This window comes from Mixophyes fleayi, chromosome 6 (assembly GCF_038048845.1).
Source record: "Mixophyes fleayi isolate aMixFle1 chromosome 6, aMixFle1.hap1, whole genome shotgun sequence".
In the NCBI taxonomy this organism is placed as follows: domain Eukaryota; kingdom Metazoa; phylum Chordata; class Amphibia; order Anura; family Limnodynastidae; genus Mixophyes; species Mixophyes fleayi.
In genome coordinates, this window is record NC_134407.1 from 33194694 (window position 1) to 33209341 (window position 14648).

General features: G+C 38.8%; 1 protein-coding gene across 1 annotated transcript; it reads left to right on the forward strand.

Moving 5' to 3' along the window:
- Window positions 1-5904: 5904 nt before the first annotated feature.
- On the forward strand, window positions 5905-13725 carry CALHM1 (calcium homeostasis modulator 1). The gene is made up of 3 exons (XM_075178260.1): window positions 5905-6453; window positions 9111-9561; window positions 13568-13725. The coding sequence occupies exons 1-3, from the start codon at window positions 5905-5907 to the stop codon at window positions 13723-13725; spliced, it is 1158 nt and encodes a 385-aa protein (XP_075034361.1).
- The last annotated feature ends 923 nt before the right edge of the window (window positions 13726-14648 follow it).

Sequence of the window (14648 nt, forward strand, 5' to 3'; positions counted from 1 at the left end):
CTTAATGCAGTCAAATTACGCTTCTAAGGCTAGGTGCAAACCATTATTTCCAGTGTGGCTATTTCTATTACTGTGGAGCAAGTCAGTACAGGGTACAATGACAGGGAATTATAAGAACAGTTTCTTGTTGCCTCCCATAATTTGTTTAGTGTGTGTGTGTGGGTGGGTGAGTTTGTATGTTCTCCACATACAAACTCCACACAGATAAGGCCATGGTCGGGAATTGAACTCATGACCCAGTGCTGTGAAGCAGAAGTGCTAACCACTAAGCCACGTGCTGCCCAGAAAGAGTCCTTCGTTAAGCAGTTATAAAGTCCTGGGGGTAAATGTATCATACCCCGGTTTTCTCAACTCGTGGGAGATAGGCGTCTTCTCAGCTTAAATTTAAAGCGGCGCTGCCTTGTAAAGGTAAACTTCACTGTTGGTGAAGACTATCACTGGGGGGTTCTGCGATGCTTGTACTGAGACAACATGGGGACCTCCTTAATATTTGTTCTCTTTAAAGCTAATTCAAGTGGGGAAGGCAATCACTTATTGTGTGTTTAATGTAGAGAATATGATATAATACTGGTATAAATTGTATACATTAAAGAATGAATAGTACCAGAAAAATAGAATTGAATACTAAAAATATTACATTTCTCCTCCAATTTTCAGTTGAAAAAATGTTGTCAGGTTCAAAGTCTTAATTCTATTTTTCAACCAGATGGGCTCTAAAGACACTTTATTAAATAATCCTGTTATCTAATGTTTGCGTGGAATGTAGTTATACATGTATACACAGATTGTATACACAGATTGCTATTTGCTCTCTTCTGGTTGCCAGAGTGAATCGGAAATGTATAATTCCCATGCAAAGCGCAATAAGGTTTATGAAAATAAACAAGAATTCCAGAACCTTCTCAGCAATTTGCTTAAAACATGTATTTAAAATTGCTGTGTCACAAATGCTGTCACAGCTGGGCCTGAGGGGAAAGATGGTGTTATACAACACTAGAAAACAAAATGTGTGTCGTAGAGGAGGTTATAAGGTATTAAATCACACTTATTTATTTTTCATATCTGCCTTTTGAGAAATGTGGGAAGGTATTAAAAGAAGTAGTGACTTGATGAAGCAATTCGCCACCTCAAGTGACTAGGGCAAGATGTCAGGATGATGTGCAGCGATGAAGCAAAAAGCATTACCAAGCCACACCCACTACACTGTTCACTAAGGTGGGTGTGGCTTTGTAACGCATTTCGCTTCATCATGCCACGTCCCTGTTCATCTTACAGGTATGTATGTACCCTTGCAGGATGATTGTGGAAGTCCAGAAACTGTTTATTAATACATGAGCCTCTCAGACATTCTTGGCTCACAGAATATGAGGCAAATCTGAGAACTGTTAATACCCTATAGCAAAAAAAAAAAATGGCAGACTGCATTCAGTGTAATACAGCATTAAAGACACACACTTCTATAAATAAGCAAAATGTCATAGATACCTACATTCCCAAAATGTCTAGATTCCAGAATTTAAGACATATCTCCTGGACTCCAGAGAGAGTAGTGTCAGTACCAGCAGTCTTACCCATTGGTACCACAGATCACTGGCCTTCCCAATTAGAATCCTTAATAGCATCCATCTGGGCTCATCCTCAGGCTAGAGATGACATAGCACCTCTCTCAGGTGTTACCAGTGCCGTAAATAGACATTTTAGTGCCCTGGGCGAGACAGGGCACTGATGCCCCCCATCTAAGTGGGAGTGGCATTTGACAAGTGGGTGTGGTCAACCTAATGTGTGGGTGTGGCTAGCACTTTACTGAAAGAATTCTTATATTTTATATATATATATATATATATATATATATATATATATATATACACATATACACACAGTGGTGGGATTCCAATAAATTAACAACCGGCTCTCTGCCCTAATGACCTTTTAAAGTATGCAAAAAAAATATAGCTATAAGTATTCTAATATTTTATGCACTTAATACTCAAATAAGAACAGCAAAACTGTCTGTGTCTGTGTGTTAAGGAATTTAGACTGTAAGCCCCAATGGGGCATGGAGTGATGTAAATGAGTTCTCTGTACAGCAGTGTGGAAGAAATTCATAAGTTTTAGTTGTTTTATGTAGAGGACAAAGTATATATTTATTTTACATAAACTGTACTGGGCATGAATTTAAGGGGGGTTCACATATACTTAATTTGAATTGTGATACTAAATTGTCTGTGTTATTCGTATAATGGCTCAATGTAACTCAAATACTGCAGTATGTGTAGGTTTAAGTTACTTTAATATATTGTGATTTACTTCATATAATCAAATTTGATTTAAAAACGACAGAGAGAGAGAGAGAGAGATTAACATTAACTTAGTTTGGTGCTTCAGCCCTTAAGTCTCGCAGTGGAACGCATGTGCGTTCCACTGACAGAAACTTCAGCATTTGGAACGCAAACTTGCTTAAGGGCTGAAGCATCAAACTCTTATAAGTTAATATCTCTCTCTCTCTCTCTCTCTCTCTCTCTTCAGCCCTTAAGCGGAACTTAAGGGCTGAAGGTATGGAGGCAGGTAGCGGGTGGCTGCTGCGCCCTCTTGGCCTTGCGTCCTGGGTGACGGCACCCTTGTTACGGCCCTGGGTGTTACCACTAAGCTCCAGTACTGATGACACATGCAGGGAATCACCAATCAAGCAGACACTATAAGAACCTGCTGAGTGTACTCCTCGGTGCCTGAGTATCAATTGTGTCCAACATCAATACTCCCGCTCCAGGACTATATTAGGAAGTACAACATCTATTTGAGTTTCTTCAACTCCTGTGTCCAGTCTCCCTGACAGCAACACTCCCATACCAGATAAGTACTTTGCTTCTTTCAGGGAGGGAGCCAACTACACGGGGCCACGACCTGGTTTCTCACTGAGCAAGGTCCATATCTTCTTGCAGGGATCCCTGGTGAAGTCCAGTGGGGGGGGGGGTCTTAGACTTTGCACCAGTGTATTTGGTTGTGCCAATCCCGCCTGCTAGCTATTGTCATCTGTGTGTCTATAGTCTACTACACTTGCTGTCTATCTCTGTCCCACTGTGTCACCGTGATGTGCTCCATTGTATCCATTTGTTTATTATATCTACTAATTTATCTGTGTACCTCATTACACACTACACTGTTCAACCAGTGACAACACATCCATGTACCTCATTACACGCTACACTGTTGAACCAGTGCCCACACCTCCGTGTAACTTATTGCACGCTATGCACTGTTCAAACAGTGCTTCCACCTCTGTGTGCCTCATTAGACGCTATTTGATATTCAAACAGTGCTAACACATCCGTGTACCCCAGTACCAGCTATGTGCTGCCCAAACCCCGACATTCTGTGTATGCAGTTGTACCCTCAGCATTTTTTGTATAGTATGGAACATCTCAGTGTATTTCGATGGGACAACCTCTCTTTTTTGTTCCTCCGTAGATATATAATCGCAAGTTTTCACAAATATCCAATTCTCCAACAGGGAGCTTACCTACATACAACGTGGGTGGAGACACATGGCATGATAACAACATGCAAGAACATGCATACTTTTAAGGACCACTAGTCAAATTGCATTTTATACTGAGGGCATCACCCAGAGTTGGACCTCTATTTGTGTTAGGATGGGCACAGTAATGTATGGTCAAGTAATTGTGAGTTCGTCCTGGACACAACTGCGTATGCACTTGTCAGGAGCTGTATCTGTAGTCATTGCTGGAGGGCTGGTACGTCGTACGCGGTACGAGACCCAATTCCTGGATTGCACATGACTTGCTTATACTTATGCTTATATATGCACAGAAATGTGTTAAGGAAAAGCATTTCGCTAAGACAGCTTGGCTTACTTGGTCAGTACTCTCTGAGTCATTAAGGCAAAAAAAAGGACTAAATGTTCGCTAGGACAAAGTGTACAATGCAACGGGTGCAAATTAGTTTATTATTTTGCACATAAGTTAAATACTGGCTGTTTTTACGTCTAGCACACAAATACTTGATAGCTTTTTTTTTTTTTTTTTTTACACTGAAATTTAAAGTTGATTTAGGAAATGCCCTACCCCAGCTATAAATCTGTCCCTACATTTTAAATTTATCTCCCCCTCCAATACAACATGGTTTTGCCCAGGTGCAAAGTTACTCCTTTTTTATGCTTTGCTCTCATTAATGACTCAGGCCCACTGTATTATGAACTGTTATTGCAGTTTAATACTTTGTTGCAGCATTTGAAGAATGCCATGACTTAAGTACTTCGGCAAAGTTTATTTTAATCACTGTTCCGTTGAGAGACATAATAGTGGAGCTAAATCTCTTTCCCGCAGGAGCGGCTAGTCTAAAGCCGGACTTCATTCATAGCTGTATTAGCTAATTAAACAGAGGGGGCCTGATTCATTATGGGAAGTTAAGTAATAATATTGAGTAAGTAGTCTCCTGGACAAAACCGTGTTACAATGCAAGGGGTGCAAATTAGTTTTCTATTTTGCACATAAGTTAAATACTGTTTTTTCATGTAGCACACAAATACTTGATAGCTTATTTGTACACTGAAATTTAAAGTTGATATTTTTTGTGCTACATAAAAAACAGATAGTATTTAACTTATGTGCACAATAGAAAAATAATTTGCACCCCTTGCATTGTTACATGGTTTTGTCCAGGAGACTTCTTACTCAATTTTTTTACTTAACTTTCCTTAATGAATCAGGTCAGGGGGGACTTTATGTTTACCACATCTACACTGAGGAAAATCTGTGGCATTTTGTCTATAGACTTTTAATTCTGTGGGACAGTGTTAATATACATATTCTGTATTTCTATCTAAAGAGCCACAAAGTTATTTTAAAGATGTCAAGTTGTCAGTGATAATTACATTATTATTTTTTTATTCAGTTTTATTACAATAATTAATAAGAAACATTTAAGTTTTTTCGATACAAGTACAAATGTAATTTTTTCTAAGAGAATCAAAAAAAGAACAAAACATATGTCCCCTTTGCTTAGTTCAGGTTTAAACACATCTACATTTTACTATTTAATTTACATCTACTATTTAATTTACATATAAATTCCATGTAAATGAAGAGTTTGATTCATTAAGGAAAGAAAGGCAAAAAACATTTTCTCCTGGACAAAACCATGTTACAATGCAAGGGGTGCAAATAAGTTTATTATTTTGCACATAAGTTAAATACTGGCTGTTATTTCATGTAGCACACAAATACTTGATAGTTTTATTTTTACATTGAAATATAAAGTTGATCTTGAACATACCCTTCCCCAACTATAAATCTGTCCCAACATTTTATATTTAGCTCCCCCTCCAATGCAACATGGTTTTGCCCAGGTGTAAAGTTACTCATTTTTTTGCTTTACTTTCCTAAATGAATCAGGCCCGAAGTATTTGAGCAAGGTTGCCCTAGCCAAGATTCTGCTCCCTGAACACACAAGATGACTGTCAGCTAGTTTCATCTAGATATATTTTTGCATAGGTGTGTGGAAGGTCTGGCCTCTTTCTGTGGTTATTGTGGGAGTGAGCACAGCACAGAAGCATTTGCAAACAGCTTTTCACCTAGTAGTTTTCAGAGAAAAGCAGAGATTGTACCTGGGACTGCACAATAGACAAAAAAAAAACAATTTGATTCAGTACAACCACAGATTTATTTTTGAATGAAACATCAATGAACTGCACAAACAAAATAGCACCTAGCAAAATCTGAAAATAACAGAAGGACCCACAGAAGGGGTTGAAGCAGGAAAACTAGAGTCCTAAATAATCGATTCTACTGCAAGAATTATATTTTCGATACCTACGTTTTAAATCCAAGAAAAAGCTAGAAAAACGTTATATTTTTTTGTTTGCTGAAGAAATAGAAAAGCCTAAAAATGGATAAGTTTCGTATGATCTTCCAATTTCTGCAGGCCAACCAGGAATCTTTTATGAATGGAATATGTGGTATTATGGCACTGGCCAGCGCCCAACTGTATACAACATTTGATTTTAATTGCCCCTGTCTTCCAAGCTACAATCTCTCTTATGCCATGGGTGTTCTGTGCGTACCACCTATTGTATTATTTTTACTGGGGTTTGTAATGAACAATAACGTTTCGATGCTGGCAGAGGAATGGAAGAGACCAACGGGTATGAGACAGAAGGACTCAGCTGTCTTGCGCTATATGTTCTGCTCAATGACGCAGCGTGCATTAATCGCACCAGCTGTATGGATATCAGTGACATTATTGCATGGTGAGTGCTTCATATGTGCTTTTAGCACATCAGTACCTGTAGATAAACTGGGAAACATGACTGGTGTAAACTTGTCCGAAAAGGAAATTAAAAGAATTCTTGCCAGGATACCTTGTAAAGACATCTATGATGGGCATTATATAATACCACAAGAAGTGGCATCCAGATACTTACGCTGTATCTCTCAGGTAAGGCATTACACTCATTTATTAAAAAATATATACTTTATTTAAAAACCTGTCTTCATCAATTTTAGAACTGTAAATCATTTCAAACACATTTTATATATTGTAGCTTTTAAAAAAATTGGATACAGATCCCTTAAAGTCTTATCAGAAGAAGGACATGTCTAGCCCTGGGTGGCATTATTTACCTTACTTAGATATTCTGCACAAGAAAAGGACAGAAATGTTTTGTGTAAAACATAAGCATTGGAGAATTGAGTACAAAATCTTAATATCTAGTGTCAAATTGTGAAAAGATAAGTGTAAAAAAAAGCTTTTATGGTATTTACAACATTTGAACAACTAATGCTAAAAATCTGTAGGAAAACATTAGTCTATTCTTTCCTATTCCATCTAGGAGCTTCAGGAGTTTTAAAGGGGGGTTTCCGAATTTTTTTCAAATACAAAGAGGTAGCTTTGAATGTGTACTTGTGTGTGTGTGTGTGTGTGACTGTATATGAATTTACATATATAGGCCCATATATACATATATATATATGTGTATATTTGTGTGTGTATATATATATATATATATATATATATATATGTGTGTGTGTGTGTGTATGTATGTGTGTATGTGTGTGTGTGTATATGTATGTCACGAACGTCCAGCCTGTCTCAGATACAACAATCTGAACAGCTGGTTGTGACTGGTGTTACTTTAGTTAATTAACAATGAATACACCTTTAATGCCACCATGAAGGATTTATTATGGTGTTTTTATGTTCACCAGAACCACTTATTAATGTTTCACACTTAGATCACATACATATGTAGCATGAGTCTCCTTGGACTTCGTACGTTCACAAAGAATCACGGAGAGAATGCTAGATAAAATATGTTTAATCTGAAAAATGTTTCCAAGGCTTATTTACAAAAAGGTAATAAACAGACATATAATAGGTTGCACAAATGAGTTTCAGAAAATAAAACCAGAATCCTTACTTACAAGTTCAGGAATTGGCGTGTGAAGTGTACACATTGAGAAGAATGGCACATTTCAGTTGTGGTAGACCCTCCTCAAAGAAATGGACAATCTGATGTCTGAAACAAGGGATTTTTAAACCACTTCTTGTTGGCTCTTCACCTTAGGAATTTAATTTGCCAATAAAGACAGATTGATCTCCCAAATGTCACAGAGCTTTCCGAAGTAAATTATCTATCACTTAGATATATGTTTGGATACCTCAGAGAATCCCTTACCTCTGCTTTTTCTGTCCAACTCCTCTTCAAACACAAACTACTCCCAGATCTGTCTCTGGGCCTGGCTACTTTTAAAAGACCATTGACACTTGCCTAGGTCAGACTCAAGTCAGTTAACAAAATACACTTTGGAAGGTTACATAAAATATTCACAGTGTTATACATAGATTCAACAGAACATAACAATCAGTCATTAGATATACTATAGTTCGTCACAATGTATATATGTGTGTGCGTGTATATATATATATGTATATGTGTTTGTGTGTGTGTGTGTGTGTGTGTGTGTGTCTATATGTATATATGTGTGTGTATATATAATCTCAGTGCCATAAGAGAAATTTCAATAAAGATTGTACACAATATGTATATACATTATATATACACTGTGCCCCTCATGCCACTCTGTGCCCCTGCTTCACACACCCCCCCCCCCTTGCATCACCCTTCCCCCCACATCACATTCTTTCCCTGCCCTGCATCACACTAAAGCATCACACCCGCCCCCCAACCTGCATCACACACTCCCCGCGCATCACACAATCTCACCTCATCTAACAGCCGGCGCAGCACTGGCTGTCTGTTCCTTGGAGGAGCTGCTGCGAATGCGCATGAGCTCCATTTTGGCAGTGCTGGAATATACAGCACCTGCGACGCTGTCGGATAAGCGTCCGCGATGCTGTACACAGGGCAAGTGTTTTGCATGATAATACATGCTTTTTCATCATCCATGGATGGGGGGTGTTTCCAGGGAACTGGAAAGCCGCCCTGCATGCACACCTGCTCTTTTACTGCTTCAATTCCGTCCTCTCCATGAGTACTGCTTCATATAGCTTTTTTTTACATTTACTCTTCCTATTCCTCTTTGCTCTCCCTTTCTTATATTCATGTGTTTCCTGACCAATTTCTTACTCATGTAAGGGTAGATATACTAAAACCTTTAGAAAGAAAAAAAAGTGGAGATGTTGCCCATAGCAACCAATCAGATTCTAGCTATCAATTTCTAGAATGTACTAGATAAATAATAACTTTTATCTGATTGGTTGCTATGGGCACCTACACCTACATTTTTCCTTATTAGAAGTTTTAGTACATCTACCTACATCATTTCTGTCGCTTTCCATCTTATTTTTTCTGTTTTACTATTCTGGTTCATATTTAATGTTTGTGTATATGGTCTCCCCTAATAGAACTCTAAATATGTAACTTTTTTTTAATCAAGGTTCCCTAACCAACTAGTAATCTTTTAGTCCAGCCCTGTGCTAATGCCCCTATACCCTTTATTTTTACTATGAGAGGAAAGGGTTGGAAAATATAAAGTGTTTTTTTACCCCAAAATTATAACTTTTGGAGACCCTTAGGTGCCTTGAACTGAAAAAGTTTGGAATCTAACCTGTAATTTTTTTCTTTCTTCTAGGCATTTGGCTGGACCTTTGTCTTAATCATAACTTTCCTAGCATTTCTTGTCAGAGCCATCCGACCCTGCTTTACACAAGCAGCCTTTTTGAAAAGCAAATACTGGTCCCACTATATTGACATAGAACGCAAGCTGTTTGACGAGACCTGCACTGAGCACGCAAAAAGCTTTGCAAAACTGTGCATTCAACAATTCTTCGAGACCATCAACAAAGACATGGACATGGAGCATCCCCATATTTTAGAGAAAGCAGCAGAGCAAGAAGAAAGTGACAAACTCCTTGGGGTCACCAGTCAAGGGACGATGAACACGCTTCTAAAGAACTGGCATAAATGTAAGCCCCCTCTCAACTTGAATGCCTATGACCACCACAATGGGAATGGATGTATTAAAGAAAATCACCAGTTTAATAACCTAAATATACCCAAGAAAGAATTTGTAACTTATTATAGTAAGGTTTAAAGGCTTGATGACTTCTAAATGGAAGACGAAGGACTAACCGTTGACTAGAGGACCAGTAGATAAGGCACATTAATAGAGGTGGATCAAATGATCATCTCTTGACAAGTTCTACCACATCTTCTGTTGTATCAAGAACATATTTATGTATGAAATAGTGTTTCTTTGATAATAAAAGTGTAATTTAATGAAGGATGTCAAGTGATATTTTGGAAGTTATGGATGGACGGTGAAGTGATGAGAAGTTCTAATTTCAGAGAGGTTCTTCAGTGGCTGGAATGCAGAAGACCATCGCTGAGCTACACTTCTCTGTGACAGATTTTGGGAAATATATTGTGAGTGGAACTGTAAGCACAAACCCCCCAAGAGTCCCACGTGGAATTTGTCATTTCTGGCTTGCAGCCAAGTGGAGTGCAGAGTGACCTGAAGTTAGACATTTGGTTACAAGCCTGGACTCCTGCTTAGTAACTTTTTATGTAACAGACTAAAGCTACTTTATTCAATTGTGCCGTTTTAAATGGCAGAAACTTTCCAATGGAAAGGTGCTTAAATATAATGGAACCAAATATTTTCATCAGTATTAAAGATAATATTTATAACACAGTCTGTTTGACTTGTGAAATATAAAAGTTTCATATTTTTGTGTTGTTTTTATTAATTGTTGGCACCTGAACTAATGTGTGTTATTTAATTGCAAATAAAATCATCAAAGACTTTTGTATATGTCATATAATGTAACTAAAATAACCGTCAATAAAACTTGTTGAGTTTCTTAGTGGTAAAAAAGGAAAACAATGGTGTTTGATTGATAAACTGTACTGGGGTTTTTAAAACTTTTAGATATTACACGTTATATATATTTATATATATATATACACGTCACGTCATAGTGTTGTCGAATGCAGCATCTGTCTCTGAACAATTCCCTTACAAAAATGACCACAAACATTTTCATGTGGAGCCAACCTGATTGGCACAATATTGACTGTGTATGGTTAATATTGTATCAGTTAAGCAATACAGTATACAGGGTGATTCAAAAGTTGCAGTACACCCTTTTATTTCAAAAACTCTACAGGAAATTGGGAAACCTGAATACTCCAGTAAGGTATGGGTGACGTGGTCTATCTTTTACGGTATGTACCAAACATGGGCGCCATCTTGAAATCGGCCAATCGCCCAATTCCTGTAGAGTTTTTGAAATAAAAGGGTGTACTGCGACTTTCGAATCACCCTGTACTTATATTTTAGTGAGTTAAATAAGTGTGTCCACTTCTGTGCTCTTCAGAATTCAGAAGGAAGGGGTCAAAAGCTGACATGGTCTGAACAGATGTCTTCATAGGCTGGGTACACACTACAGGGTTTTCAGCCGATTAGCGGGTCAATCACACAATAAACTACCGGTTGGTCCAATATCGCATTAGTGTGTACACCCCAATGATCAAGGATTATTATTCAAAAACACATTGTATCGTTTGGTTTGATTTTATAGACTAAGAAACTTGGTCAACGATGGATTCTGCAGGGTGTATGCTCTCACGACCAGCAGCGTAGACGGATGTCTATGGAGTCATGATCTTTTCATTTGATTAAACCCAAACCTCAGACTGAACCTTGTGCCTCACCTTACTGATTGAGGTTCCCACAAACATTCCCTAACATGTGTGAGCATCCATAAGGGTCTGCAGGTTCTATTTCAGTGTCTTGAATGTGAAATGTTTCACCTGCGATGCAATCACCAGATTGCAACACAGGTGAAAGTGGCCAGGTAATTAATGAGCTGATCGCATGGGATCAGACGTAGTCTAAACTAGTATGAAAGACTGTGTGATTGCTTATAATACTCATCAGAGAAAATCATAAACTAATCCTACTGGGATTAGATAAGAGATTGAGGAGTCTATGCATCAAGCTAATCAAGCACTTCCCGCATTATTTAAGTTTAGTTGCTATGTATTAACTGCCTAACAGAGGAGATTTCACAGAAATTATCTGTTTAGGCAAATACCGTTCAGCATCGCAGTCCCCATGAATTAATATGGGGACTGCGATGTTCTGCAATGCATGAGGCTTTGATAAGCTTTGCATTGTATAAACAGGTAACTCCATGTCAGGATGGCGTTACCTTTCTTTTCCTATGGGATCCTGCTGAAGCCTCTCTGGCTTCGCAGAATCCGTTACAGTGGAAGTGCTATGTTCAAAGCACATCCTCCTTTCACCGGCAGCGCTAAGCTGCTGGTAAAAAGGAAAAAAACTTAAGCACTGCTGGCATGATGCATCCCAGCGGTGCTTAAATATTCATCACTGCGATTTAGTTGCACCGCCTTTTATTGATGCATAGACCCCTGAGTGACCTAGGAGAAGTGTAAATTGTTACTTATCATCATAAATCCTACAGCCTGATGAGACCTTAGGGTTCTGCATAATTTTATAAGAAAACTGCAGGGTTATTATACTCGGCATACTATATAAAGATACAATATAGTTATGGGATAGCACGGTGGTTAAGTGGTTAGCACTTCTGCCTCACAGCGCTGGGGTCATGAGTTTAATTCCTGATCATGGCCTTATCTGTGTGGAGTTTGTATGTTCTTTCTGTGTTTGCGTGGGTTTCCTCCAGGTGCTCCGGTTTCCTCCCACACTCTAAAAACATACTAGTAGATTAATTGGCTGCTATCAAAATTGACCCTAATCTCTCTCTCTCTTTCTCTCTGTGTGTGTGTATGTTATGAGAGTTTAGACTGTAAGCTCCAATGGGGCAGGTGCTGATGTGAATGAGTTCTCTGTACAGCCCTGATGAATCAGTGGTGCTATATAAATAAATGATGATGATGATGATGATGATGATGATGATGATGGGACAGAAAGTCACCAGTGTGGTAGAATTCCCTGCAGGGCCACCTACCTTGATAATGTTTCACAATTATGGTCACAGAAGATGTGTACAAATGGAGCTCATTGATATGCAAAACAAAAATACCCTTTCCTATAAAAGAGATATTTGACGTGTATGTGTTAAGTCAACTTGAGAAAATTACTAAACCAGACAGGATGTAGTAACAAATATGATAGATACGCATATGCTAAGTGATTTGAGAAGAAAAAATAATATTCATGCTTGGTAAAGCATGAGGTTTAAACAAAAACTTACAAGTATGTTTTAAATAAATGTATTCATTTATATTTTTAGGTAGTTGTGACTTATGATTAATTAAAAGGTCTCCATGGAGCAGTAAAACAAACACTTTAAAAAAAAAAGTCTGATCAGTATCAGAAAAATGATTTTGGAATGTTTCATTTCATCTTAATGTTGTTGTATCTTGAGGATTGATTCTTGATTGTATCTTTCACTTTGAAAATGTGTTGTATTGTCTTCCTCCAACTCAGCATATGTATACTTTGCATCCTAAATCAGGTTTCTAAGTGATACAAAGTACAGCAGCTGTTCAACCAGAGTTCCCCTGCTGAATGTCTACAGAAGCACAGCACAGTCAGAGACAATAGGGAAGGGAACACCTAGCCCAGCAGTGAAGTTAAAGAAGAAAGAGTTCTGCTTTATCAGGTTGTATCACAGAAATTAGAGCAAGGAATCCCACCCAGCATGAAGTTATGTAATTAGTTAAACAATATATTGAGAGTTTTAAATATCATCCTCTCTCTACACATGTCAGCTGTTACATCAGAAGTTCATATTAAATTTGCGTGATGGCGGATTCCAAACTTTTCTTGGTTATTCTGGCTTATTTTTTTCATACTACAAGGCTTATCTGATGTCTTGGACGATGGACGCCTCTTAGAGTAAGAACCCCTTCCTTTCTGAGATTGACCTCTAAGAGCGATTGGCTTACCCCTAATGGAGGACTGTCCTCTTGAAACTGAGCTACCACGAAAGGGCTGCCGAAAGGAACTGAACCGTGGAATTCTGGGTTTAGAAGAATTAACTGCTAGGAAAGTACTTTTACCTCCAGTAGTCTGACTGATCATATCATCTAATTCAGAACCGAATAGGACGGACCCTGAAAAGGGTAACGCCTCCAAAGATCTTTTAGATTCCAAGTCCGCATTCCATGAACGAAGCCAAAGCGTTCTTCTAGCTGCCACTGCTGAAGCAGAGACCGTGGAAGAAATTGAAGCCGCATTCTGGGCTGCCTCATAGAGATAACCAGAAGCCTCTTTTAAATGAATGGCTAAAGGAAGATATTCCGTATCCTGTAAACCTGCTACTAATTGGTCAGCCCAGGACTCCATAGCTCTAGCCACCCACGCGGATACAAACAAGGGTCTAAAAGACGAGCCTGCCCCAAGAAAAATATTTTTTAGGAACCCTTTCAATCTACGATCAGTAGAATCCTGGAGAATTGCTGCGCCTGGAACTTGCAAGGTGGTATGACGTGCCAGCCTAGCCACCGGAGTATATACCTTGGGTAGCTGTTCCCAGCGAGATACATCCTGTCCCTATAGAGGATCAAGCATAGCATATCTACGAGAGACTGAAAACTTCTTATCTGGATGTTTCCAGGCAGATTCAGCAATTTCCGTAAGTTCAGGGTAAGTAGAAAAGCAAATAGTTTTAGGTCTACTGCGCTTAAATAAACCCTGGACGGGAAGAACTAAATCCTCTTCCATGCGATCAAGGGTCTGACGCTAACACCAAATCCTGAACCCCCTGGTTTCTGGAATTTTCATCCCAGTCACCTAATTGTACAGAATCTGAATCCTCTCCTACCACGCCTTCCTCTCCAGATGAACCGTCAGAAAGTAACAAAGGATGAGAATGGCGAGGGCACTTTGCTCTGGGAGCTAAACGTGTAGAAGAGTCTAAGAAACTATTTAATCGGTCCAAATGCTTCCCCAAGGCGGATGACCATGCGGGTTCAGATTGAGATGTAGAGGGCTGTATCTGAGACAAGTCATGCACCAAACCGCCTGAGGTCCCAGACTTAATTATTTCGCTAGAATTTGCAGAAGCAGAGCCAGAATCCACTCCAATTACAGTGAAATTTGTCTCTGCCTGTCTATTGATAAGCTGGGTGAGCATAGAAACAGACTGCGCCAAAGAGGAAACCCAAACCGGTTCCT

Bases quoted from the DNA above. Each gene is read 5' to 3' on its own strand.
- CALHM1 (XM_075178260.1), top strand. From the start codon at position 5,905: ATGGATAAGTTTCGTATGATCTTCCAATTTCTGCAGGCCAACCAGGAA. The intron at 6,454-9,110 runs GTAAGGCATTAC...TCTTTCTTCTAG, and splicing joins ACTTACGCTGTATCTCTCAG to GCATTTGGCTGGACCTTTGT. The intron at 9,562-13,567 runs GTAAGGTTTAAA...CATCTAATTCAG, and splicing joins AGAATTTGTAACTTATTATA to AACCGAATAGGACGGACCCT.